General features: G+C 40.0%; 2 protein-coding genes across 6 annotated transcripts; one reads left to right on the plus strand and one right to left on the minus strand.

Moving 5' to 3' along the window:
• Nucleotides 1-30: 30 nt before the first annotated feature.
• LOC146510048 (ras-related protein Rab-34-like) lies at nucleotides 31-15,168 on the plus strand. 4 transcript variants are annotated; one of them, XM_085174552.1, is made up of 12 exons: nucleotides 31-232; nucleotides 409-511; nucleotides 864-999; nucleotides 1,369-1,460; nucleotides 2,088-2,153; nucleotides 3,132-3,233; nucleotides 3,638-3,702; nucleotides 3,809-3,860; nucleotides 3,950-4,031; nucleotides 4,405-4,495; nucleotides 4,595-4,702; nucleotides 8,081-15,168. In XM_085174552.1, exons 3-12 carry the CDS (start codon nucleotides 952-954, stop codon nucleotides 8,137-8,139), a joined length of 765 nt encoding a protein of 254 aa, XP_085030678.1. In that variant the 5' UTR covers nucleotides 31-232; nucleotides 409-511; nucleotides 864-951; the 3' UTR covers nucleotides 8,140-15,168. The 4 variants fall into 4 exon arrangements, with proteins under 4 accessions (XP_085030678.1, XP_085030676.1, XP_085030679.1 ...); XM_085174550.1 differs by having other exon boundaries at nucleotides 31-511; XM_085174553.1 differs by having other exon boundaries at nucleotides 31-511; nucleotides 942-999.
• Nucleotides 9,077-27,565, minus strand: supt6h (SPT6 homolog, histone chaperone and transcription elongation factor). Of its 2 annotated transcripts, none has more exons than XM_085174488.1 (37): nucleotides 27,424-27,565; nucleotides 24,660-24,770; nucleotides 24,407-24,577; nucleotides 22,396-22,469; nucleotides 22,107-22,284; nucleotides 21,926-22,007; nucleotides 21,463-21,718; nucleotides 21,271-21,372; nucleotides 20,496-20,609; nucleotides 20,301-20,390; nucleotides 20,019-20,161; nucleotides 19,766-19,911; nucleotides 19,499-19,606; nucleotides 19,132-19,412; nucleotides 18,875-19,029; nucleotides 17,900-18,095; nucleotides 17,564-17,703; nucleotides 17,328-17,445; nucleotides 17,157-17,233; nucleotides 16,913-17,048; nucleotides 16,629-16,766; nucleotides 15,544-15,711; nucleotides 15,329-15,456; nucleotides 14,981-15,188; nucleotides 14,570-14,717; nucleotides 14,260-14,402; nucleotides 14,014-14,154; nucleotides 13,645-13,840; nucleotides 13,372-13,517; nucleotides 13,088-13,180; nucleotides 12,884-12,997; nucleotides 12,643-12,767; nucleotides 12,367-12,479; nucleotides 12,196-12,273; nucleotides 11,921-12,096; nucleotides 11,158-11,426; nucleotides 9,077-10,873 (listed from the first exon to the last, which is right to left on the minus strand). In XM_085174488.1, the coding sequence occupies exons 2-37, from the start codon at nucleotides 24,757-24,759 to the stop codon at nucleotides 10,681-10,683; spliced, it is 5,244 nt and encodes a 1,747-aa protein (XP_085030614.1). In that variant the 5' UTR covers nucleotides 24,760-24,770; nucleotides 27,424-27,565; the 3' UTR covers nucleotides 9,077-10,680. The 2 variants fall into 2 exon arrangements, with proteins under 2 accessions (XP_085030614.1, XP_085030613.1); XM_085174487.1 differs by having other exon boundaries at nucleotides 24,407-24,580.
• Nucleotides 27,566-27,807: the final 242 nt, after the last annotated feature.

Genomic DNA, 27,807 nt, shown 5'->3' on the forward strand with positions numbered 1-27,807 from the left:
CGTCACTCACTTGATCCAACGTCTCGCTAGCTTTGATAATCCTTTTCTTTTCTTTTCTTTTCTTTTTTTAAATAACAATTTAATTGTGGTGATAGATACTTTTTTAAATGCGTGTATTTCAACCATTTGAACATTTTTGTTTTATTTATAACAACGTGCCGGATTTTTTGTTAGCATTTTAGCATCTAATTACCAGCTAAGAGCTGCATTATAGTGGTCATCACCTGCTTTTGTGTGTTATTTATTTGTTTATGTGCTCAAGCTAGTAATTTGTGTTTGTCCACTTAACTGTGAATTTTATTTTTTCTCCCGTTAACAAATGCAGCTACTTCTTAATATAAAATGTGACCTGTGACCGCACATTGTCGCTGTTTGACAGCTAACTCTGTGTCTCGTCGCTCATTTCAGAGTATGTGGGTCTTCTCTCTGAGGCTGTGGGACCGTCATTTTGTTCTGAATTTGTTTCCTCTGCGGACTTTGGATAACACATCACATCTTCTGAGTGCTTCAGGTAAAGTTTTTTATAACTTGCATAATCCTTGACCAGCAAACAGGCCCGTAAGGAATGTTAGTTTGGGGTCTGCAGTGCTGCCATGAGAAGTAGTAGTAATGACAGTAGTAACTTTGTTCAGGTGACTGTCTACGTTTCTACAACATTTGGTGAAAATCCATTAAGATTTCTTTGTTAAAAATAAAAACTTTATTTGTTTGTGTATTTCTACATTACTGTCCATTGACTACTAAAAATAGAATTTAAATTTTCAATTCTGACAAGCTTAGAAGGCATTGTGCTGCGTGGATTCTGTAGTTCTGTGGGTGATTTATGAGAAAGGGATAAATACAAGAAGTGCGTCCTCTTGCAGTGAATGAAACGTGTGCTTGTAGTGGTGATAGCGGCTTCTTGAAGGAGGTGTGTGTTCATGCGTGTGTGCATCGATCAGGTGCATCAGCATGTTGCCACCTGTGAAGAAGGACCGGGTTATTACTCAGCTCCCAAAGGTTAGTCAACACACACATGCACGCGCACACACACAAACCCCATGATTGTAGTTGAATCTCCTACCCTTACTTTATTGTATACCTGAACCTAGTCTTAATCCTGAATAAAGGTACTCCACAATGACTTCTGTGTTTATCCCCATGGTAACAAAAATCTCCATGGATACAAAAAGGCACAGCCTGTTCACCTTGCTGCCATCTGGCAAGTGATAAAAAAAAAAGTATCTCCAGCTGTGCAAGCTGACCTCAGAACATGAAGAGACTGAATCTCCAGTTTTACATCAGGACTTAAATGAATGTTGAGTCTTTAATCCTGAACGGGTCAGTTTATCCAAGCATGATAAAACATGGACATGTTTATTTTTATAGTGTTTTAGTGCAAATGCAGCTCTGCACACCAAAGAAGGCTTCCACCCGCACGTGAAGGCTGCATGCCAGGTCCAGAAAGCAGACACAGTGAGGTAAGGTCACATAAGGGTTAATAAACACTCTCTGCCTCCCATCATGCTACTACACACATCTCTACACTGTGGGTTTAAATCATATTAATGAGTTTCTGATTAATTTGGTCTTCTAAATCACATTAGACTGACTGTGTCAGCTGACGCTGCTGCCACATCTGACCACTTTCTGTTGGTGGTGTTTTTAAAGAAAAGGCTAATGGCATTTATTTTTACAAACCACTTTAAAAAAAAAAAAAAAAAGGCCAAAACCATTGACTTTGCTTAGATGTTTACTCCTCGTAAAGAAGTAAATCTGAACAAACTAGTCTCATGTAAATACAGTAAGGTTTATGTAGGATTAGGTACATTTTAGCCTCTCTTTACCACCCCAGTGTGTTTTAGTTTGAAGGGGGGGGGGGGGGGGGCTATGAATAAAAATAGCTGTAATTCCTGCATTACTGAGGCAGTGATGCAGAACTCCTTAAATTAAGTCTTCACTTCACTTTACTAAATTCCCAATGCTTCCAACATATCAAGTATTTATGTAATTAAATGTTTGAGTGATTTCTCCATGCTGTGGAATACCCTGCTGTGTATTTTCATGATCTTGAGTGAATGCTGACAGTTGTGGATTTCTGTTCTCAGCTTTAATGTTGCTAAGGTCATCGTCGTGGGTGATGTTGCAGTTGGCAAAACGTGTCTGATCAGCAGGTAAGAAGCTTTTATATAGCTACAGCTTTATATGTTATATAGCTTGATATATAGAGACATGATGAACATGACCTCCTGAAATTAAAACTGAATGTAACAATGGGGGAAGAAATGTGATTTAAGTGAACATGAATAGTTTTTGGTGTCAGACTGGCTGTTCTGAGTATTTCAGAAAATGCTGATCTACAGTTTACAGAGAATGGTCAGAAAAAGATAGAACATCCAGTGAGCAGTAATTCTCTGTGGAAGAAACACCTTGCTGATTTCAGAGTTTAAAGGAGAACAGCCAGACCGCTGTTAGAAAGACAAAAACAAGTCAAGCATCCACTGGTATGCAGAAGACCATCACTGAGTGCACAGCATGTTGAAGCTTAAAGCAGATGAGCTGCAGCAGCAGAAGACCACACCAGGTGTCACTCCTGTCATCCAAGCAGGAGACTGAGATTACAATTCACAGAACCTGAAAAAATGTTTCCTGGTTTGATGAATCTCAATTTGTGCTGAAACATTCAGAGGTAGGGTCAGAATTTAGGGTAAACAGCATAAAAGCATTGATCCCACCTGCTTTGTGTCATTGGTGTAATGGTGTGAGGCTTGACCTTTACCTAACACTTTTTGTTCACCTAAATTACACCTAAAGCATAACATACTAAGGCAGAAACTTTCAATCACACATAAAGACACTGAGCATGTGCACAGAGCTGAGGCTCATTTGTTTTTCTCATCCTCATTACAGGTTAATAGTTTCAGCAGAAACCATGCCACTCAGGATGAAGACTTTTATGATACCAGAAATGTCATTTACATTTAATTACTAATGAATATTTGGAATATTTTGTATTTCAGTAGTAGGATGGAATCAGTTTACTGTATTGTTCGGTAAAAATGCTTAAGAAATGAAGCATTTTATTCAAAAAATGTTAAAAAGATTTCAGTTTTACCTTTCTTAGTCTGCCACCTGTCCCCTGTTGCTCTCAGGTTCTGTAAGGGTGCGTTTGAGAAGAACTACAAAGCGACTATAGGGGTGGATTTTGAGATGGAGCGCTTTGAGGTGCTTGGTGTTCCCTTCAGTTTACAGCTGTAAGTGTACTTCTTAACCAGAGAGAAACATCCAGTTCATAGACTGAGCCCTAGGGTCATATGAGTAATCTCCATGAAGAAGTTCAAATATGAGCAGTCTGTGTGTAATGAGATCACATAAATAGATAATTGTGGGGCTGTGCAGCATCCGCCTGATAATTTCACGATCTGGTTGTTCAGGCTGCTCAGTGCGACTTAAATGACATGTCTTGAATTCACTATGTCACCTTCAGATGTGCATGTACCTGCTGTGAGTGCACATGTAGAATCAGTGTAATATTAAGGTAATCATTTTGGCATCTAGTCAACATTAGGACTCTAGTTCACTTTTAATCCCACTGTTTCTTTCACGTTCACCAAATATTCCAAAGACGACCATTAAAGCTGCGTGTGCTCTGTTTTAGGTGGGATACAGCAGGTCAGGAGCGCTTCAAGTGTATCGCTTCCACCTATTACAGAGGAGCACAAGGTGAATGAAGCTTCAAAATATTCATTTTTGTCTTTTAACTAAAGCTGGTGAAAGATTTGTGTTCTCGTTCTGACCCATATATATCAAACTGTCTGCATTTCTCCAGCCATTATTGTCGTGTTTGACTTAAGCAGTGTGGGCTCACTGGCTCATGCCAGGTAAGGCGTTTCCATTACAATGTCATTGTCAGATATTTTCTCTAAAAAACTGATAAAATGTATGTGCGTGTATATGTGTGTGCATCCAGGCAGTGGCTGGAAGATGCTATGAAGGAAAATGACCCGTCCAGTGTCTTATTGTTCCTTGTCGGTACCAAGAAGGACCTCAGTGTGGGTGAATTTTATGAAAAAATTATGAAACACTGAGATTTGACCTGACATTTTTAATGTAATAGTTGATTAATAAGTTGAAAATGGGAGGTGAGATTGTGAGGATTGTTACTGATTCAAAGCATTTCATTTTGAATGAAATGCTTTGAATGATAGGAATTTTTTAGTTAATAATCAAAACTCTTGTCGTCATACATGACAGACTTTAACAGTAATAAAAATATTTCTTATTTAAATTTTAGTCTTCTGTAAAATGCCAGATATTGGGGAGTTATGTTCTGATCAGTCAGATTGTTGATAATGGGTTGACTGGTTGCTGAAGTTGCCCTGCAGTGACTCATCACTCTCGCTCTCTCTGTGTTTTGCTCTTCAGTCTCCTGACCTGTTGGCTCAGATTGAGCAGGAAGCCATGAGGCTCTCTGAGGAAATCAAAGCAGAGTACTGGGCCGTGTCTGCAAAGTCAGGTGGGAGATAAACAGTCGGTCATCAAGCCTGAATGCTTTTCATTTTTATGTTTTGTCCTCTCAGTAAACTCTGCCCTCTGTGACTTTGTTTTTGTCCAGGAGATGGTGTGAAGGACTTCTTCTTCCGTGTGGCTTCTTTGACTTTTGAGGCCAATGTTTTATCTGAGCTGGAGAGGAGCGGGTCGAGGCATGTTGGTGACATAATCAGTGAGTCCACATTATTCAGTGGTTGTTATCTGTTTCTGGTTGTTAGCACAAAAATGAAAGGTGCTGTTCTTTATCTGTTTATGTTTTTTGTGAGTAGGCAAAAACACATTTTAAAAAAATCTTTTTTGCTTAGACACACGGAGTGTTTTCTAATCTTACCTCCATTGATTGTCACTGGAGTGGCTTTCGACCACCTCACTCCACAGTGGGTCAAAGCCAGACCTTCTCCAGTGAAGTCTGGAGACTCTGTAAGTGCCCCTGTAGCACAGTGATCCACAAAATAAATTTCCATTAATCAAACAAATGTGGTATGCCACTGAAAATTGTTAATACATATAAAAATGACCTTGGCAGCACTAAAACAAGCCCACTGTGACCTTTACCCCCTCTCATTAAAAAAGAGAATGATTGTAACATAGTAATCTGGGATCCTCTGTCATGAAATCACTCTCTTCCTTTCTGTGTGCAGAGATTATTGCTTTTCTTTGTATCCAGCTCGCTGCCGGAGGAGCTTCGGGAATGTTTTGAGCAATGTTACCTCTAAGCTGTGCGCGTGCGCAATTGCGCACTGCTGGCACGGTCTCTGCGCAGAAAAAATCTGCGTTGCGCACAAAAATAAAATCTAACCTGAATTGAAATTAAAGTAAATATGTTAACAATTCTGCTTTGCAGTGTTAGTCAGTGAGTGACTGGCTGCTCCCGTATGGGATTAGAACGATGCCACCTTATCCCATAGTCCAGCCAATAATGCGATTCACATTCGTATATACGCAGCTAATCAACGTCGTTGACAGGCTATGACAGCGTCCTTATGTGCCGACACCGGTGTTTTAGCTAGCAAAGCGGCGTGGCGGATGTGGAGTGTTAAGCCACATTAATGACAACGTGTACAACCATTGGAGATGTGAGCAGGACAGACGGAACAATTGACGGAAAAACTGTGGACTTTATACCAGTTTTTCAATTGTGTTGATAGGCCACGTAAAACCAGAGTTATGATAAAAATATGCAATGTTTGGTTTTCTTCCTGAATACTATCGTTGTTTATATTTACTGCAGGAAGAAACAGTAAAAAACGGCGTTTTATAAGGAAAACGCTCGAAAGCACTCTCCACCTGTGAGCAAAGACAAAAACACCCCCACCCTTTCCCATTGGTCGAAAAATGTACCATGTCGACCAAACAAAACATGGCATTTGTTGTTTAGGGAGGGGGGAAGTTTTAGGAGTGACGGCGGTGTTTTGAGATGTGAGAGATTTGCAACGTTTAGCGCAAACCTTGTGTAGTTAGTGTGTAGTGTAGTCAATAGTTTTGTTGTGTGTGTCAGAACAATGAGGCGACTGCTGAATGTTACAGGTGTTACAGGAGTGATACATCTCCTGCTGTCAGGCCTGCAGGTATCAGGCTGTTGTTCTCCTTTATATTATAGTGGACAGAAATTAGTTTTTGGAGTGGCACAAATAATTTGTGTGGCATCAAATTCGATGCAGAAAACCTGATTGTTCTATAAATAGTTTGAAATGTTTATTTTTAAAGAACGCCTTGGCTGCATTTTTAGGTAAACAGCTGCAAAACTCAGTTACTTTTTTGAACTATTGTTGTGGAAGTTTTCCACTTAAATAAAGCCTGCAGACGAGCGGTGAGCGGTAGCTAACATTCTTTAATCCAAGCACACAAAGACAACATACAACCAAGCTTGATGAAGTCCCCCATGACCGCGGGACAGACGGTCAGCAGAGTTCTCCCTGAGCCTAGCATGGGTCTCAGTTAAATACCTTCTCCAGGAACAAAGGCAGTACACAGCTGTTTCACACCTTAAGGTTCACACTCCCTTGCTACTTCCCAGAGTCCTCGAAGAGACAAAAGACTGGTCCTCTGGAGTTCCTGTTTCCCCCAACATCCTTACTACACCCCCTACCATTTGTCTTAAGTATAAGTGTCAGACATGTTAAAATCCAGTGGCACCAAGGCCACAATAACGTGATTAATACCTAAGTGAAAGAAATTCCTATACACTATATAATTAATTGTCCAACACTGGTCATTATATACTGTATTTTGCAGAGAGAGAGTACCAGGACTCTCTCCCAGACCACAGACTCATAGTTATAATACAAGTCAGAGCTTTATTTAAAAAGAAAGAAAGAAAGCTGTTTTTTCAAAATCGGAGCTCAAGATATTTTTACTTCCAATAGGGACTAAGTTAAGTTATATAGGAAAAAACTCAAATCGTTTTGTGTCCTTGATATTTTACACCCCTGAATGCTAACCACTGCTCTGCTATTGATGTTTTCTACTATAACACAAGCAATCTCTGTTTGTTTGTTTATCCACCAACTCCTCCTACACAACCGTGAGCTGAGAAATCAAAAGTCAAGGCATGCGAGTACATCTTGAGCCCCTAAAGGTTCTTATATATATTAGATATGATGTCATCATATTCTCTAGCAACCACCTAAGAACAGGCTAATATGACCCATTTTTAGGTTTTGTGTACTTATGACACTTTATAAAAGTATCATGATGTTTACAGTATCATTATTACATAATTTGACACATTAGCTCATAGGTGTCAAACTCTGGCCCGCAGCCTAATTACATTTGGCCCGCGAAGCCATACCAAATTATTATTAGAGCTGGCCTACTGGTATTATACAGCTAATATATATATTGTTTAGTATTAAGCTTTGCTTGTTCCATATTCAGTTTTTCAGCAAAACTTGTTTGAGACCATAAGAAGAGATTCATTCTTAAATCTGGAGGAAGATTTTTTTTTTCAATAAATATTAATGTTAGCCCGCGACCTTGTTCCAGTTTTGAATTTTGGCCCACTGTGTATTTGAGTTTGACACCCCTCCATTAGCTTATGAAGTTTACTGTATTTAGGGATTATATCAAAAGTTTAATGTCAGATAAATAACTGCGTTTTTGGTGAAGTGGTTCCTCACTAAATTTAAGATGTAAATACATTTTACTGCTTATAAACTTACAATCATTCATATATTGGTCTTCTATATATTTCTATAAACAACACCCACCACTCCTATGTTTTAACTTTTCTTTGTGTAATTAACCATATCAATGTGCCGATAGCATAAACAGACCAAACAGTAACGTAGCATAGGCATGTATTTGTACTGATAAAGAGAGAATTCCTGCGTAACCAATATGCCCCGTGTTCACTGCATCTGCCAGTTCAATGGTGTGACTTCTGTGTGTTAACATAGATATATCTTTGAGGAAATCTAACCGTTAAGATCCATTCACAAATGGTTTTGATTGTTCTATTGCTTCCAGTGAGAAAAAGAAAGCTCACATTGCTTATACGAATAACATAAAAGTGAAAAAAATCATATGTTTTTATTTATGTTGCTCACAGGGATCACAGACAGCACAGAGACCAGCCATAAACCAAAGAAGAAGCCCAACTGCTGCTGAGATTGGATGAATATCTGCTGGAAATTTTCTGAAGCAAAACTAAATGGGACGTGCAACAGGAAAATTAAGATAAAATGCAGACTGTACGGCTCGCTGTGAATATCATGAGTAGAACCCATGAAAGAAAGGTCACCATGCTGATAATGACCTGAGAAGGATTCAGCAATAGGTCAAGATGTAAATTCTAAGTGGTTCCTGTAAACAGGCCTGTCAGCTGACTGATCTAAGCAGTGTAATCTCAGGAATGTTTACAGCTGACTGCAGCGACAACAAACAGGCCATTGTGATGTGCCTGATTATGTAAACGTTTATGAGAAGAGGAAGATTATTCTCCACTACAACCACCATTAAACTGCACTTTGTTGATGCCTTTAACACATCTGTTTGAAGGAGCGTTTTTCTCCTGCTGAAATGTCAGTGATGGGCTGACTGCATTTTTTTTAAAAGAAGGGGGGAGTGGGCCTTAGAGGCCTCCTGTCATGTGTCTCTCTGCTGCTAATTTGATGCGTACGCCAACTCCAGTGACCACGGTCACACCCGTTACACATCCCTCTCCTCTGAGATAACTGTTCTCATGATCTTGAAAATGGAGGGATTGTTTGCAGGAATGGGAAAAAGCAGCAAGCTCAATCTGCTTCCACTGAATTTCGTCAGTAAGCCAGACAGCAAGAACGTGGGTGTGTCTTGGATATATTGTTTTAACTCATATTATACAGATTCTTTAGGTATTGAAATCTTTCCCACACTTCCACAGTGTTGTAAATAATATAAAAGAGACTAAATTAAATTGTTATCATCACGTCTCAAACTATAAACCAAGGTAAAATTACATTCTCTATCCTATTGTTGACTCCAAGGTTGGACGTAAGCTGCCAGTAAGGAAATAAAAACAACAGACAAACGTGCCCATCATATCATCAAGAATAAGACAAGAAGCTTCATATGAACACTTTTATTAAAGGGATCACAGGTAGAAAAAGCCATCAGCAGTGCTGGAGACCAGCTACTGCCGACAACCAATCACAGCCTCGCTGAGACACATGCGAGATCTCCACCTGGCAAGAAATGTAAAACCCAGAGCGTTTACTCCAAAACCATAATTAAAAACATTATGCATATTATGGGACCATGTTGCTTCGCACACAGCAAAATTAAACACACCTCTGAATACCAGTGCTGCCTGTTTGTACTCTGGCACAAACGGCAAGAGTAAAACTGAATCCATGAATCAGGAGAGAACCAGGGTGGCCATAAACTGTCATGCAGTTCAGAACATCACACAGAGTTTAGGAATATAAGCAGTGGGAAGTCAGTCTGATAGTATATTCGGTTGATAGTGTTAGAAAAACTTTAGCTCATCCACTGGAATATTGGAAATTTTGAAGGCTGTGATATCAGTGAGAAAAGAGATACTGACTCAGGCAGAATTACAGCAGCAGCACGTGGAGATCACATCTTTTAAGATGGCAAACATCATAAACCAGTATTCACTGAACTGCACACATTTAACATACATGAAATTCAGATCTGGGTAAACTTTAAAATCAACATCTGACAGACTAATGAAAGTTTCGTCAACAATCTGCCAGTCAGAGAGCAGGTACTAAAAACAACAACTTTAAACTGAAGACAACTTCTGCATATTGAAACACAAGAAGTCATCAAAAACACCCTGTTTTCAGTGTGGCACTTCATTAATGACCACACAGAACAGGCCACTTAAATTTCAGCAATACATTAGAGGCTATCTACAGGAGCCAATCACACGGTGTCAGCTGATCATATCACAGCGTGTGTTGGAGACAATAATCTGTAACTCATGCCTGACTGAAGCTGGTGTTATAAATCCTGTCACCGGGTGTGTCTGCTCAGTAACATGTGTGTTTGCTTTGACAGATGTGAAGATTGAAGTCTTAAGATTCAAACAAGAAAAAAAAGTCTTTATTCGTTCTGACGCATTCATACAAATATTCAATTTCCTCATTGGCTTGGCAAAGAGCTCTTTTGGCAACTGCTCATAAAACTCCGCCAAACATGACCGGGTTGTTGTTCCCCATCTGTCAGACCTATTTCCTCGATCAAACTAAAACCAATGGCAAAAATAAAGAGAGACAGCTTGTCCGTCAATGTCAGTGTAGGTCCATATCCTATACGTAACTGCTTCCGCATACTTCAAGTGTTTTTTTTCTCCTTTCTTTATGTCATTCTACTGACGTTTTGCATGATGTATACAGTGTTATTCTGACTGTACAAAATACTATGCAGCCATAGCATGAGGTGGCTGGAGGTGAGGTTATGAAACATTTGATGGGTCGACGGGAAGACGAGATATGGGCTGGGTTGATATGAGCCGTGACACCAGAGTGAAAACTGCTGCTACAATATCATATGAGGTGAAGGGAAAACATGAAGAGTCAAGGTGAAGATGGGGCTGATGGGATGTTGGGGAGAGAAAGGGTAATGGGTTATCTGGATGAAGAAGCAGTACAAAGGGACAAAGTTGGGTGTGTGGGGGGGTACAACAACGCCCCCCTTTGTCCCCTATCGGTCCATTTCATCCAGCAGGGGTGTGGCGTCTCCAGCGATTGACATGGGTGTGCTCTCAATCATAGGGCTGGGTGACGGTCGTGGCGTCATCCTCTGAGATTTCTTTCTGCCCTCTGCTTCCTTTTCCTTCAGCCACTGCTCGGCCATCTTGCCCCAGTCTACTGCGGAGGAGCTGCTGCTGCTTGGCCTGCAGTAACAGAGGACAGAGGGAGATGGCTTTATTGGACAGCATATGAAAGGAAACCCAACCGAACATTGGGAGGCTGTTTAGATTTAAAATAATTCTTACTGCAGGTTTAGCACCGCCTTGTGGCAGAAAACTGCAACATGAACATAAATTGTTGCCTGGCAGAGTGACAAACTTCAAAACACATTTAACTTTTAAGAGTTGGAGGTGAGGGAAAAATCTGAACTGCAGATGAAGTCTTAACACAAATAACTAAGACCGAAGGATTGCCATTTTGTACTTACTTTGGCTGCTGTTGTGGCGTCCGTCCTCGGGATGAGGTGGAAGATGACGGCGTGCCCGATGAGTGGCCGTGGTGACTGCTGTGATGGCCGTGATGGCCATGATGTGACATGTGGCTTCCATGTGGGTGGGCGTGGGCATGAGAATGTGAAGACTGAGGGGTGGAGCCTGGGTATTGCGGCGTGCCCAAAGCTTGCTGGCTCGGTGTGGTATACGAGTAGCTGGGCGTCATCATGGGTGTCGCTATAGGTTGCTGAGGTGTGGCAAACACCTGCAGGAAATGAAGTACACATCGATTGGGAAATGAGTCGAGTAAAACCACATTCAGTCGGCTTTAATGCTGCCAAAAAAACTTTTGAGTTCCAATTTCCTTCAATGATGGGGACCCAAAGGTAAACAATGTCACCAATTCATTCTGATCATGTCAACAAACATGCTAATGTTTTGGTCTTGTGGCCATCATCAGAAATAGTCTGATAGATAATATTTAATGTGGCAAAAACCTTAGGAACTCAATTATTAATAATTAGACAAAGGGTCAATCTTATTTTGTAATTCAAGTTTCCAATAGTGTCCGGGACAGGTCACCATATCAGCTAATGATCTGTTTTCCGAACTGCACCATCACAAGCTGGTATTTACCATTTCCACAGAACCCAATTTATCTCTAGTGGACACCGTGAACAACTCCCAACAGTCTGTTGGGAGTAATCACAATCCCCAAAACATCCTCTCCTCTTTTAAAAACAAGAAAGCTGTCCTCACATGATAGGCAGACGAACTCCCTCCACCTCCTGTGCTGCCACCGTAGCCGTACTGGCTGGAGCCCCACTGTGCAGGTGTGGTGTTGGGGTTCTGACCCTGGCCCGTGACTGCGGCGATGGCATTGAACATCTGAGATGTCATGTTGCGTGGGAGGGCGTTGACAGCTCGTGTCAAGTCTAGTGAGAAAGGAGGGAATACAGCAGAAAACTGTAAAATTAATAGAGCCTAAATTGAAAATCTAGATTAATAAATTGGGGGAAGACCGCGGGGCTCACCTGCAATGTTAATATTGGCTGGGGTAGCGTTCAGGGAGGCAGGCGTCCTTGTTCGGCTGCTGTTACTGGGAGTGATGCCTTGAATGAAGGAAAAATGTTTAAACAATCACCTATAATGTATTTTAGGAGCTGTGATATATTTTATAATGTATAGTTATAGCACTTTCATACCTGGCACAGGCTCCTGATAATGGTCCTTAAACCACCGGAAAAGCCCATTCACCGTAGGAAAAATCTGTGAACGGTAGCGGAATCCATCTGGGGTAATAGTCACATACTCAATCCTATGGAGAGGATAAAAAATAAAGCATTTCACATGAAGGACAACCTTCCTGTTAACCAACCAGAAACCTTTCAATAAATAAAGAAATGTATATTTGTACCACATTTATACATCCGACTTCACATTTTCTTTCATGAAAGTAGGAAACAAACATTTCCGCTTACCGTGGTTTTCCACGTGGTTGATAGCCCAGGATGAATTTTCCTGGTAGATCTTTGCATGCTGAAATAAAGTAAGGGATGAAGGTGGGCTTCTCCCTCTTTGTCCGGATCAGCAACTCTTCCATTTTCTGACAGATAAAGAACAGGATGAGCAAGATAAGATGTGCAAGCCAAGACAAAACAAACAAACAGCTCACAACTCAATTATAAGAACAATGTCACACAAAAAACTCAATATACATACCTCCCTGTTTCCCCCGTTGCACTCCTGGAAGTACTTATGCCCCAGCAGATCCCGGGCAAATGACGCCATTGGCTGAATGTACCGAGCAGTAATTTCATCCAGATCTTCAAACTCCTGCAGTGAATCAAAAAAACTCTGTAAGCAACACTTCAACAACCCCCCTCCCCCCCAAAAAAACCCCCAACAACAACAAAACCAGCTCACCTCATTGTTGATCCAGAGAGTGTGCCCTAAGCTGAAAGCATTCTCTTTGCCTTCTTCTCTCACATCAACATGCTGGTAGATGCCATCAGCCACCTATAAAACACTGTATTTAGTCAGAGTGGAGCATTTGGTACCAAAGAAATGATTTAAGTCTTTGTCGCATCTTACTGCCAGGTCTTGCTTAAAATGCTTGGACACAGCATTTTAAGCAAGAAGCATTTTATTACATTTGTTATTTTCAATCAACCAAAGTTTTAACCCTTCTGCAGTGCTCATTTTCTTACCTTCCAGGTGACTGTGAGGTGGTTTTCTCCCTTGCTACTGGGCCTAATAATTAAGTCACCCTGATCCAGGGTCTCCATCATCTTCTCTGCCTGGTTGAAACTGATGTTGTGGAAGTTGGGGTGGGCAATCACACGCTTTATATATGCTAAAAAGCCAAAGACAAATGGTATAAGAATTAATTATGTTAAAGTCCACACTACTAAGATTTAAAAAAAATGCAGTGCTGTCTGCAACTTCAACAACCAAATGTTTTGTATACTTCATATACTCACGTGTTCGCTGTTGTTTCTTTTTGAACTCCTCCTCCTGCTTTTGGTCTTCAGACTCTGTGTCAAAGTCATAGTAGCTGTCCTTAGGGAGCTTCCATTCGTTGGCCTTGTCCATTAGATCGGAGGTGCGACACGTGAGGTCAACGCTGAATTTCTCAATGTCGATTTTCATGATTCGACAGTGAACCGTCATGCCCACCTAAAGTAGAAGGAGGGAAAATCTGTTAACACACCAACCAAGGCTGAAGGATGAAAAATGGAAAGTAGTAATAATACAGCTCTATCAGGACTGGGCAGTGTAAGTGGGCAAACAGGAAAACAATTGCAGGTGAGATCAACCAAATAAAGGGGGCACAACAAAAAACGCCTCACCTTGACCCTCTCCTCAGGGTGTTTGACCACTTTGTCACTGAGAAACTTGGTGGGAATGAAACCCTGAACACCATTATCTAATCTGGACCGTACTCCAATGGCCTGACCTGGACATGACCCACTGTCAAAGTGGTTCCACACCTGAAGCACCACACACAATCAAAATTATAAACATGATCGTCATGGCATATCTGTAACACAAAGTTCACTCAGAAAAAGAAATAAAGAAAACTCGATGTGTGGTACCTCGCTCAGTTCAGGGAAATTGTCCTGCTGGCAGAAGGGGCACTGCCAAAGGCCTGTAGCATCATTACGGATGGCCTGGTCATAGCTCTCTCCCTGAGGGCGCCGGTGAGCGATGCCAGTTACTACACTAGTGATCAGCTTACCTGGAAGAAAGATATGAAAAACCTTAATCATAGGCTAAATTATGAATTACACATTTCTACCGTGGCAGACAATTAACCAGCATCACTCCACTGAACAAGTGAATGAGATTCTTATTGATCAATTGAGCTTAATTCGAGGCATCATATCTTAATGTAGTGTATATTACCGATATAAAAGGTCTCTGGAGTCTCCTTGGTGAGCATGTTGAAAACCTCCTCAGTGTTAGGGACTCTGTACGCAACTCGTAAGTCTTTATACCTACAGCTCAGCTCGGCACGGATGTCATACAGAGTAATTCCTTTGTTTCCGTAACCCTGCAGGCACATAGCACAGTAGGATGACAGGTTTAAAAATATTGTGACCACAGACTCCTGAATCCAATGGTAGTAGAAGATAGAACTCTCCCTTTTCCGAATAAAAAGGTAAAATGGGCACATGAAAGACAAATAAAAAGAAATGCTTGTTTTTCTTGTTTTTTCTTTTTTTGGAGTGTTGGTTCCTCTTAGGCGTATTTTTCTTTGGCAGGATCAAGTATGATACTAATGTGGTCAAAGGTACAACACACACAGACACTGACCTGTCTCTCAAGCTCTTCAGCAAATGCATCCAAGTCCAGATCTTTGAGACGTTCGGGATTTTCCAAGATCTCCTCCAGAGCTCCGGCTGGATTGGCATCTTCTGCCGACTCATCATACTCGAGCGCGTCTACAGCCATCTTGCGAGCCCACTCGTATGTCTCAGGGTGGACACGAGAACCATCCAAGACCTCAATGTAGGAGTCAGTACTGCCAGGAGAGTTTAAGAGAATGAAAAACTGAGGCTGATTTAAAATAATTCACAGAAGCATAATAGACTCAAACATGTGCACATCCAGCCCTTTGAGAAATATCGAAATGGTCTGAAAATGTCAAGACGAAGTTCCAACCTGTCCCCAAGCGAAGCCGTGTCAATTTTGATGAAACCAGCACAGTTGATAAAAACCTTGGGTCCCATGTGACACATTGTGACGAGCTGTGTTCTGTTTTCCAAACGAGTATTGTTCTGCTTCAGAATCTACACAAAATAAAACCACAGTGGTTAATAATGTTATCAATGTTATCTTGCACATACGCTTTACATATCAGCAGCAGAAATGTATACCTTGAGAAGATGAGAACCCTTCCTTGGTCCCAAACCACACACATACTGAACCAGGCTCTGAGTATGAGGGTGTGCGATGGCTCTGTTCACATCTACTCCAACCTCATTAACACGGTTGATGAACTCACAGTAAAGAGCATTGAGCAAATCCTCCTTCACCACATGTTCCTAAGACGGACGAGAGAGGACAAACTATTTTTTACATATGCACTGTATGTAGCTACAGAAAAAAAACAGCAAGTAATGCTATGATTGAAGATGGCCTATGATTGATGAATTCACATTGACTAATACATGATTACAAGACAGAGATCGAGAAGTGTCTGTCCTGCTTACCCTGTACATTTCTAAGTTTAAAAATTATTTTTACTAATACTGACATTACAGTGGGACACCGTAAAAACAATTTCACTACAATGGAAAAGGCTTGCATATGAGTTGAGTGCAGAGTTGATAATGAAACTGACATAAATCAAATTTATTATAATTTGTTCCTACAAATGATGCGTTTGACTTGGCAGAAAACTTGACTGAGTGGTTTCTACAGTTTCACTTTGCAGGACAAGCTTTGATTGCAGTAACAGGTGTATATAATGGTACAGAAGAAAACAAAGTAGACAAACATAGCAGTAAAAATCTCATGTTACCCACAAGAGAAAATGAGTAATGGTATCTTTGTAGTGAAGCAGCAGCTGGTATAAAACACCTTGTGATAGCTAAAAATGCTAAGACAATACTGAGCAAAAAATACAGGGAATATAAAAAAAAAATTGATTTCAAAAAGCTCTATGTTTGAAAGTACATATTAAAATAAATGGCTTAAGTTTGCATCCAAAAATGACAACGTTCACAAGGTTAATCTGTCCCTCTCCAGACACACGACATACATCCATGCAATACTCAAAGTCCCATGTCTGGAGTCAAAGCAGCAACTGCTGTTGTTATGCATTTCACCAGCAACCCTGTGAAACTCAAAAATCCCCTCTTTCTAACATTACAGTAAAACCATTTTGAATTTGGATGATTCTTTTTGATTTACCCTGTATATACTAGCCAATCAAAAATCAATGTCTTCATTCACTCACCTGCAGTGGGTGTAGTTTGAGGCAGAGAATATCCTCATCAGTGCTGCAGACCTGAGCATACTCCACCAGAGGATCCTGGATCTTCCTGGCTATTGAAACAGCCTGTCGCAGCAACGGAGGATAATCCCTAAAATCAGCCTGCAGACAGAAAGCAACAGGATCACAAGAAATAATGAGAGCTAACACAGGGTTGAAATTGAACACGCTTGCCGGTTGACTAACAAACAATTAAACCACAGACATCTTTGTGTAATTCTATTGTAGGTGAGATAACAAATATGTACCTCAGACTTCTTGCTGTTCATGTACAGCGTGGCCAGTTCATTGTCAACAAGTTCCACTCCAACAGCAGGCAGAGAGGACTCCTGCTCAAGCTCGCCGATAGTTCTCTTGATGTCCTCCATTATCATTTGGGCATCTCTGTAAACATGTTCATGTTTTTAACATTTCTGCTCTACATTGTAAATGCTGTTAAAAATGTGTACAAGCATATATCCAGAAAAAACAGGAGGTAATCTGGTGATTTACCGGTTTTCTCCAGCAACAGCTACTACATGAGGTTTCTTGCCTGACAGAAACCTCTTGAGATTTTCAATGTCACTGGCCTGATTAGACACAATTTAAACAAAGACTTTTAAGTGACTTGTTTTCAACAAAAAACCATTACAGAGGTGCTACAGCTGTGTTTTCTGCTTCTACCTTCTTCTCTCTCTCATCCTCCCTGAAGGCGTTCCTCCTCTTCATGAAGTAGGGCAGACGAAGAAAATCCATCACCTCTCCCTCCCCGTTGATCAGAGCACAGAATACTGGAGTATCTCTGCCAGAGTAAAGTTTATATACACGAAAATCTTACTACTTTTTTTCGTATATGCTATACTTAAATGTCTGTGCTTTGCTGAACGCACCAACAACTCAAGCTACTGATATATACACACCTGCTGGGCGCATAGGCTACACCAAGCACTCGGATGCCTTTTCCCTGATTCTCATCCATCAGATCATCATCTTCCTCAACCTGCTGATCTGGCCTGTACGGAGCCACTTTCAGCCAGTTATACAGTCGGCGACAGCAGGACTTCAATGATAAATTGGGGGGTGGGGATAAGTCATAATTAGTTTTCAGATTAAAAACACAAATAGATTTTCAATTTACGACATCACAAACATAGTCCAGCTTCTCAGACTGTGCACTTTTGATTTTCTGTGCAAGACTGATAGGGAATAATAGCACAAATGGAAGAACAGATCACATCAATGTGATAGAAAATTACCCTGATAATGCTCTCTTTGGCCTCAGCAATCAGTTTGCTCTTAAGCTCCTTGGCCATCTGAGGGTAGAGGAACTGATTGAGAGCTCTTTCTATGGCTAAAGTTCGCTGCCTGTTCCACTCCTGCACCTGGTGACTGAACTCGTCCCTGTAGTAGAACTGTTTGATCTCGTCAAAGTACGTCTGGTCCCCTGCATACCTGTGGAGAAGCACAGAAAAAAATGTAAAAAACGTGGCCAAAGGGCAGAGTGTCTTAATATTTCCATTAATAATTCAAAAGCCTAATTTTTTCCTGACAAGGATGAGAGAAAAAAAAAGAAAAAAAGAACACGCTAAAGCCAGAAACTCAAGAAATTAGACTCAACGGGTTTATCCTACTTTACTACTCTTTTATTGCAACATCCAAGCAAGGTTTCTATGCAGGCGCTAAAAATGGGACAACCGTTAGTCACATCAGAGCCTGTGTTTGATGTCCAAAGGCCAAGCAATGTTCATTAATTACAAAACTGACAGGATTTGTAAGAACTCAGGATGTTTTATGATGATGCTTTTTTATGATTCTCCTCAAATGGTGAAATAAATCTAAACATTAATTAGCTTAAAATGTGAGCTTAAAAGATTAGCTTAATCATCAAGTCTAAAACACATACACAGTTACTCTTTCTTAAAGAGCTATTTCACACCATTGATAAAATTAGTTAAGAAACAAACAGTATTTTAAATGCAAAGGTGCCAGAGACTTTTGACCACGCTATACTGCACACATGTTTAATTTTCCCAGTGGGATTAATGTTAACAGGGGTTCTGCCTTGTGCTTAGTGGTTGAACTTTACACCAAACTGTTGCCGTTAAACTACAAATATTTCAAACAAATTGTGTTTAAAGCACATTCCTATGTGTTTCAGCTTCTGCAGCTAAGCACACCAGAATACTCCAAAGATTTTGATTAATATGCACTAAAAATGTCACTCTACTTACCCTTTAACTCCTATAAGGTCTATGCAGATATCAATGGTAAGTAGCCCCTCATCCTCTGCAAGGCACATCTTCAAGAACTGATCCCCATTCAGTTCTTTTACAGGCTTGTTCTTAAGATACTTGAAAGAGTAGGCAAAGTGAGCTTCGTCTACCTCCTACAGGGAGAAAGAAAGGCAGGGTTAGAAAGAGGATGGTTTATATGTCTCTCTCTCTTTTTTTTTTTTTTTTTTACCAAATTCTTATAAATAGCTGTGTACCTTTTTGCCCTTTTTTGTAGGTTTGATGTTAACCTTGGCTCTCTCCTGAAAGGTCTGTCGGAGAACATGTCTGACCAGAGGTTCCCGCGCAATCTGCATGGCTACCATATACCTAGTTCCCTCCAGCACTGCCTCTGGAGTAGAGAACTGACTGCAAACGTAATCTTTGGCCAGCTCTACGGGCTCAGCAGGGAACTGCTCTGTCTCGTGACGTTGGTAACTGTCCCTTAGATTTTCTCCAAATTGCTCTGGAGTTAAACCAAACTTTTTAGCCAAGCCATCTGCAGAGAGAAAGAAAGCAGAAAAGAGTTAGTAATCCTCCTTAACCACTGAGATTACATTTTCCAAAGCAGAAAGGAAGACTAACCAAGTCCCACGCTCTGGCAGATGCTGTACATATCCCTACGGGATGCCAACTTGAGATCAGGTCCTTTCTGCTCTTCTTCTTCTTCTACCTCTAATTCCTCCTCATCCCCTAAAGAAAGAGCCATGGTGATTTATATATATATATATATATATATATATATATATATATATATATAAATAAAGACAACACAAAGTTTCTTCGTGAAGATTTTTTTTTTTTTAAATCCACAAAAGCTATCCATTATTTAATGAACCACGTATTTCTTACCATCCTCTGACACTTCTTTGATCTTCTTGAGCCTCTTCTTGTTGGCTTTGGCAGCGTTCTGCATCTTGGGAATGTCTCGTCCGTAGTAGAGCAAAAAGTGATTGTAGACATCACCCAGCTCTTCAAGAGTCTGTACATCCTTCAGCCTTTAAAAAGGACAAAACAGAATTTCAGAGGAGAAATTAAATAAATAAAAGATTACTTTTCTAGCCTACGTTTCACCAGTAGGCTCAGTAGTGCTATAAAGTCATACCTCTCCATGTCAGTAGTGTCCAGAGGACGAATACCATCGGCCAAAGGTTTGTCAGGGTCAGCAGAGATCTGCTCAAACTGATAAGATTGCATCTTCTGAAACAGACGCGTCAGGTTCTGCTTCCGGGTCTTCAGCTGAGTCCACTGGTGAGTGGAAGAGGAAAATATTAAAATCAAGAAACCAGAAATTTTTGCTGTTTTTTAATGCAGCTACTGGAAGCAACATAAACGATTACTGACAGATTAGTCTGTATCCATTTCTTATTTGACAAAGCAATTATACCTTCTCATCCCACTGCCACACTTTCCACAGGTCATTGATGTTGAGCTCTGGTTCAACATATTCTTTTCTGTAGAAAGCTATAAAAGGAACCTGGGGAAAAAGATACAAGAACTCTTTACAGTGTCCCATATTTTACTCATATTAAAATAACACTGACAAGCTCGTAACTTGAAAGGAATATGCAGCTCAGTCTACCTCAAATTGTTGATTCCTCATGAAGTTAAGGGCCTCTTTGATCTTGGCAATTGTGCTGGGACCTTTTCTGCTGAAGTTTGTGGTTGTGCCCCTGTCTAGGTAATCTGTGCTCTCCTGTTAAAGGCATAAAAAATATTTCAGTGAGGCTTCAGGAAATTATGCATCTCTCATCTGAGTTCCTGTATAAAATATCTGCTGTTTTTCCTCGTCTCTTAAGGACATGACTTTCAGACATTGTTAATCTGCTACAGACAGTTCTTCTGTCCTTCAGAACATATGGAACAAATGCCACAGCATGCTAAAATCTGCCAGATTTTCAGCAATAAGCTCTTTGGAAATCACCTTGGTGCAAAGATACTATTTTATGGCTGTTACATTGTGAGATTCAGCAAGAGAAATGAGAAAATATTATGTGTGTGCAACAGTCTTCTAGTAACAAAATGCTAGAAAATACCATTTAAAATTGGCTCTTTGCCAAGTTGTCTATTGTGTGTAGAATACCGGTTCACTCCTTGAGTTACGTGCCTTTTTATGCTTGAATGATTCATAGTTCAGTGTTAAGTAGCTTAAACAAAAAAAAAACATTCCTAAAACTGCTAAGGTACAAGGGCTGGACTGAAAATGACTGAAAAAGTAGTCAATGCCCAAAGAAAGGCTTTGAAAGATCTTCAGGAAACCTGGAGAACTATTGCACAAGACAAATCTAAAGAAATGAGGGGTGGCTCAAGACTTTTGCACAGTACTGTATGTATGCCACGGGGAATGAAACCTCTACCTGCATGGAGATTGTAAGAGTGGAAAACCCATGTCTGAAGATCCATTCTGCTTCCTCTTCCAGCTCATCATCCTCAGCAGGTTTGACAGGAATAGCTCTCAGCTACACGCCAGAAAACGAGCAGTCATGAAAGCAGCCTCAGGTTCCCACAGAATAAGTACGTTTACAATAAATGAACCCCAAAACACACACCTGGAACCGCTCAGGCATGTCTGTGGAGCGGATCTCATTGTCCTGGTCAGTCATGTGACTACTTTCGAGCTCACTTGGCTCGTAGATCTCAAAAATGCTTTTCCTCCCCAGCCTCCTCTTAGTTTGCTTCTTGGGTCGGTCCCAGCCCTCTTCATCTTGATCCTCTTCCTCCTCCTCACCCTGGTCATATGCATCAGCATCAAAGTCAGCAAAGTCAAAGTCGCCACCAAAAATCTCCTGAGCTTCCTGGAGCGCACTGTGGAGACACAGAGAGAGCTTGTGACTTTTTATTTTGTGTTTAGTTTGATTAAATATTTCACACTAATTGACACTTGAGACAAAATAACTGAATGCAAAGGAAATAATGGAAAAGTGCATTACCCTGCACTGAATTATCTTTTTTTTTTTTTTTTAGAAAGGAATAAATCACCCAAAGATCTTCAGCATAAACTCCAACACTCACGCATCAGTGTATCCTGAGAACTTCTTGCCCCTCTTTTTGGTGATGGGCTGGCCATCATCATCCACAATGAAGTCATCGATATCTGTGGCAGTATAACACAAACTTACAACCCCACAGCCCAATCCAATAGAACACCTCAAATAAAATGTGTTACTTTCTCATTATTTTTTAAGACTCCAACCTGATTCTTCATCCTCTCCTTCTTCATCATCATCAGGCTGTTGCAGAGGTTCATCAACAGCCTCGCCTTCCTCCAGCTCCCCTTCACCATCCGGATAAAAGATCTCATCTGCGATCAAGTCCTTCTCGTCATCATCTTCATCATCATCCAGTGTTTTTACACGGTCATATTTCTTCTTCTGTGATTCAAGACAAGTCAGTTCAGGTGGATTCAACTCTTTCAAGTGTACAAAAGTGACTTGAAATTGTTAGATGTAAGGGTAAAAATAAAAATGTAGACAGGAACTTACCCTCCTTTTCACTTTGACACCCAAGTTTTCCTCAATTAGGTCAAGGTCGTCATCATCCAGGTAGTCATCGTAGCCTGCAAAGGTGAAAAGTCTTAAACAGAGGAAACAACTTCAAGCTACCACTGAAAAAACATGTCTATTCCAGTGTTTAAATACAAGGCTAGAAATATTTTTTAATGTAGATATAAAGATTTACTTGACACATTAACACCAGAGTCACTGAAAATCCCATTTTGTCACTTCCTATAAGAACTGCAAATAACTCATCTGTGTTAGACCTTTACTTTCTTTAAAAATGGACAACATGAATGTTAACTGTAAAGCACACCAGCAGAGAACTAGCATCGCATCAAACATCATCCGCCTGGGTAAACACTGGGATGCATCTGGATCCACAACATATGGAGCTAAATGTGAAAGATGCAACATGTGGCCAACAGATGCCTGGAATCTGTTTAAGGTCAGCTCTCATTATTTAGTAATATATTTTCCCCTGACTTTAAATTCTACTGTGCAAAAAGAAAGGCCATAACACTGAAAACTGCAACTTCAGTATAAGAAAAGAGTCATAAATTTCTATTGCCTCATTAACTATATCTGTATTATATTAGAAATACACTACTGGCTGAGGTACCTGTAAAAATGACAATATGAGGCTATTTTTCAGTTAAGATGTGATAAAATATACTTTGTTTATCCTAGATTTGTAAAAAAAAATGTACTTTTCTGCCAGAGCAGGCATCAGAATTTCAGAGATTTAATATTATGCTAAGAACATAATTGAAAATGTTATATCTTAAAATCTATCAGTGCTCCTTGCTCAACCACCTAAGTAAAAGGTACCGCTTTTCCAAAATTACTAACCTCATTTAACATTTTTCTACTACTTAATTTTTGCAGTAACCTTTAATATATTGGCATATTTAATGTCTACTTCTCAAGCAACCGAGCAAAATGATCACAATTAATCAAGCAATGTGTTTATACAGACTACATTTGGTCTCAGAATGAAAGAAAGAAAGAACAAAAAAAGAATTTATAATAAGGCAGGAGTGTCAACTCATTACCATAGAAAAGATATAGTCAAAGGTTTTCACTTTTGAGGCCTTACTGCACCTATAACTCGAATCAGCATATCATTTGTTCTGTTGTTGGTACTCTAGATTAACCTGCTAATGAAGCCATAATATTGGGTAAATTTGTGTATTTGTGGTAAGAAAAACAAACTTTAAAACTCTGTTGTGGGCAAAGTCACTAAACCTTTGAAAGCACTTTTGAACAGACTTGATTAGTGATTTAATGCATACAGTTTTTCTGTCCTGGCCTGAACATTAAGACTCCACTAAACATACCATGTGGTGGCTGGCAAACAGCACCATAGGATAAAAACGACATCACACCTGCTGTTGCAAGTCACCATTTCTAATGGTCATGCACCCCTCGATTTTTGTAACCTGATGCATAGTGCCGCCGCTGCTGGGTTGGGGACACATTGTCACACCTGATCATGTCAGTTTTGCAATTTTTTAATGATGTATCAGTACAGAAGCTGAGAGTTGTTGCAACTGCTTAAAAAGACAGATTTTCTGGAAAAACAGGCACTGCCTTTAATTCTCCTTTACATGGTCTCCTGAATAATAGGTGTTGCCTGAGTGGCACCACCTATTATTCAGGAGAATACTGCAGCTGCTACCTGCGCTATAATGGCGAACATAGATTGTGTCATGACCTTCTCAGCAGAGTGCAGAGTGACCAAAGCGGTGGGTATACTGTGGCCTTATGGTTCTCCTTCAATGCATTACTTATAGGATTCGAAATTGCTGCTTAGTAGGGTACCAACATGGCTGCAAGACTGAAGTAACCAAGATCATCTTCCACTCACTAATATGGTGTGATATGGCATAATAATGGGGCATGAGTGTTTTCACTCTATTGACTGGACAGGTTAAATAGATATATGTAATTAATCACATGGGTTTAATAATTTTTTAAAAACACCAGGTGAACTTACTGCGCTTTTTTTTATGTCGACGCCTCACTTCCTCCTCTGAATCACTCCCCCCTCCACTTCCACTTTTTTCTGCTTCTTCCTCCTCTTCTACCTCGTCTCCATCATCAATGAAGCCACGTAAATTCCCTTTCTCATCCTGGTCTTCTGGGTTATCGTCTTCTTCCTCTTCATCTGCTGAGAAATGACAGATGAGGGGTCCACATGCCATACAACTTCAACACACATTCCCAAAGTTAAAGAAATCAGATCTTACCATCTTCTTCCAAAAATCTCTGGTTCTTCTTAGGTTTTAAGTCCTTCTCCTCAAACTCCTCCTCTGACTCTTCTGCCTCACTTTCAATAAAGTCCGACATGACTGCTGTTCCTGAGAAAGGGTTTAAAATGCTGTTAATAAAAATGTCATCAATCAGGCAATATTGGGTTCTCCCAAAATTCTCCTGACAAAAGCCAAATACACACAAATCTTAAACTATACTGGATAACATTGTGCTAGAGTAAGAAATGTAATCCTTAATATAAAGATTGCTTAATGTCCCTTTAAACTATTACATTTTTTTTTACATATCTCAATGTATTACCAAAGATGTTATAATGTCTCTTGTATTACATATAGATTATTCATCAGGTTATTACTGATTATTAATGACTTTGTGATTAATATGTTAACAATTTGATAATAATGTATAATAGTGCTGTGCAGGAATTTTGATTCTTTACTTTCTTTCTCATTTCTTCGTATTCTGCTAAAAAAAAGTGTTGCAGTGATTTATTAAGAGAAATGTAAACACACATGGAAATATTTGATATGACCACCTTTATTCTTCAACACAGCCTGGACTCTCTTACCCAGGCTTTCTCTTTCTTTAAGGAATATTTTTCCAGGCTTTCTGATGGACATTCAAAACTTTTATTTGCATATTGGCTTCCTTTTGTTCTGCTGTCTGTCACGATGCTCACACATTGCTTCAATAACGTTGAGGTCCAGGCTCTGGGGATGCCAATCTATGACTGTTGCCTGAATGTTGCTTCAGTGGGGAATCTGCATTGTTACTTAAAACATAACTGGAAATGCCTTTTAACCCTACGCCATAACCTTCCAGGTAACCTGACTTTCACCTTCCAAGAAATGTAGCTACATGTCAGCTTGATGCAGCCCACAATTATCACGGGCACGGAAGGCTGCAATGCAGGTTAAGAGGGGTTTTTCACATAGTTATAACATAGATTTCCGGCTGAAATCTGAAATCTACAGAAATCTCTTTTAACCCTATGCTATAATATTCCACATAATCTAACCCCCCGAAAAATGTTACTACACGTCGAGTTTGATGCAGCCAGCAGCTATTATAATTGTCAGTTCAGCATCTTCAATTCCGGCTACATTTTTGCTGCACTTTTAAAAAAAGATTACCAGTAAAAGAAATAACAATAATTGCCACAGTATAAAGAATAAAAATCAGTATATATATATATATATAAGGTCTCACAAATGTCAACAGATTTCTGGAGGGAGATTGCTAAAACTACCTAAATGGACGTGATGGAATATACGAAGTAGAAAATCCTGAGACACATATGTGTATGTTTGAAGAAAAAAAGACCACAACAAAGAGTGGGGACCCAGAAGGTAAAAAACAAGTCCCAGTATTTTATTTTTTTTCTACAGGCCTGCACCACATATGAAACACTGGGATACGACTACACGTTAATTAACATGTAACTACAGACAAGCATAAATGTGGGCAACAATGTCAGACGCTTATGTGGGTTATGTCGTAGGCTTCACAAAGGCCACCTCTCTAAACTTGGCATGACAGAGTTCCACTGTGTATTTTTCTATCCAGGTATGTTTTTACTGAATTGGCAGTGTGCTTTGAAATCATTGTCATTCTGAAAAATTTAAAATCACATGCTTTTCTGATGATTTAGCTGATGTTTCAGCTAATCTGGCATTACTTTTCTGTATTCATATTTCCATCCATTTTGACAAGATCCCCAACAACACTGGCTGAAATGTAACCCCAAACCCTGACACACTGTGTTTTATAGATGGCTGTAGAGACTCGCTGTTGTGCCCCTGACCTCCTCCATTTATCTAGATATCTTTATATATATTAATTTGAACCAAAAAATCTATTTTTGATTGATCACATCATAATCCCTACCGTCACTGATTTTTAGTCCAGTCTTATGTACTTCAGCATTCTACTGAGACAATTTTTGATGATGCTTTGGCATCCTGATCCATTTCTCATATCCTGTGTCAGGTGTTTGATGATTTTTCTTCTTATTTCTTGAGGACATTTATGAATATACTACACACCATGCTGAGCTATGTAAAGTATAAAGAAATGAGGGTTTAGCTTCAGACTTTCACAATAAAGCGAAAGATTACATCTGAAAACAATGCCTTTTGAGAGCTTCATTCTCTAGCACTGTTATAATGCCAGAAAGACTTAACAAGAGGGCTTTAACAATGACTTCACCTAGTCATGTCGCAATGCGTACACACACACGCATACATACAAAACACTGGTCGTGATTACCGTACAAACAGCATACTTGCTTTAAATATAACGGTAGAGTGAGTTATCCGGGTGAAATCTTCAAGTTAAAGGAGTAAAAGGTTGTTGTATAAACATTTTTTTGTTAAAAACGGTAGCTAAAGCTAACGTCTTCGCTAGCAACGAAAGAGGCTAAACGACAATTAGCAATGCTAATAAACTAGAAAGGAACATTGCAGCTAGTACAACGGTGGCACGTTGTTGCTTTGAAACGTGTTGGCAATAAAAGGCTGCTGTACCTAAAGTAAATTCACCATTGCATAAATTAACCAAGGCCTCCAAACCAACTTCGCAGTTTAACGTTGGCTAGTTAACGCTTTAGCATGTCGATGCGTTAGCCTGGCATTAGCTGAGAAGACAACAACAGCCATCAGCATTAGTACTAACTACTTGAAAAAGAAGACATCGCAGTGAAGACATAGCACATAATCACGCTAAGAGAAACTGACTTACACGTCTCAGTGGGGTAGCGTACTCCGAATATATTAACGGTAACAACTGAGTTGTATTGTATGTTATATTTCGGAGCTTGCACTTGTAAAAATGGCCGAGAACGAGCGGCGTGATGACAATTCCGGGATGCAGTAAGGGAACTTCCAACCTCTTCCGATGCAAGGTAACACCCCCTGCGGTTTACCTCGATTCTATACACACATAAACAACTAAAATAACACCATGCCATATGACAACCTTTACTATCGTTAAGGTATTTTTCCTAGTATAAATATCATTTAACTATAGCACAGAGATGCCAAATAGTACGCTTAAATAACCCCAAAACCAAATAAGACCGCGCAGTTGCCGTTCCGAGCCGCTAGAGGCGCTGTCTCCTGAGCT

This window comes from Neolamprologus multifasciatus, chromosome 10 (assembly GCF_963576455.1).
Source record: "Neolamprologus multifasciatus chromosome 10, fNeoMul1.2, whole genome shotgun sequence".
NCBI classification, from domain to species: Eukaryota; Metazoa; Chordata; class Actinopteri; order Cichliformes; family Cichlidae; genus Neolamprologus; species Neolamprologus multifasciatus.

Bases quoted from the DNA above. Each gene is read 5' to 3' on its own strand.
- LOC146510048 (XM_085174551.1), top strand. From the start codon at position 952: ATGTTGCCACCTGTGAAGAAGGACCGGGTTATTACTCAGCTCCCAAAG. The intron at 1,000-1,368 runs GTTAGTCAACAC...TTATTTTTATAG, and splicing joins TTATTACTCAGCTCCCAAAG to TGTTTTAGTGCAAATGCAGC. The intron at 3,703-3,808 runs GTGAATGAAGCT...GCATTTCTCCAG, and splicing joins CTATTACAGAGGAGCACAAG to CCATTATTGTCGTGTTTGAC.
- supt6h (XM_085174487.1), bottom strand. From the start codon at position 24,759: ATGTCGGACTTTATTGAAAGTGAGGCAGAAGAGTCAGAGGAGGAGTTT. The intron at 19,607-19,765 runs GTAAGAAATACG...CTCTTTCTTTAG, and splicing joins CAAAGAAGTGTCAGAGGATG to GGGATGAGGAGGAATTAGAG. The intron at 15,457-15,543 runs GTATACATTTCT...TATTTTGTGTAG, and splicing joins AGGGTTCTCATCTTCTCAAG to ATTCTGAAGCAGAACAATAC.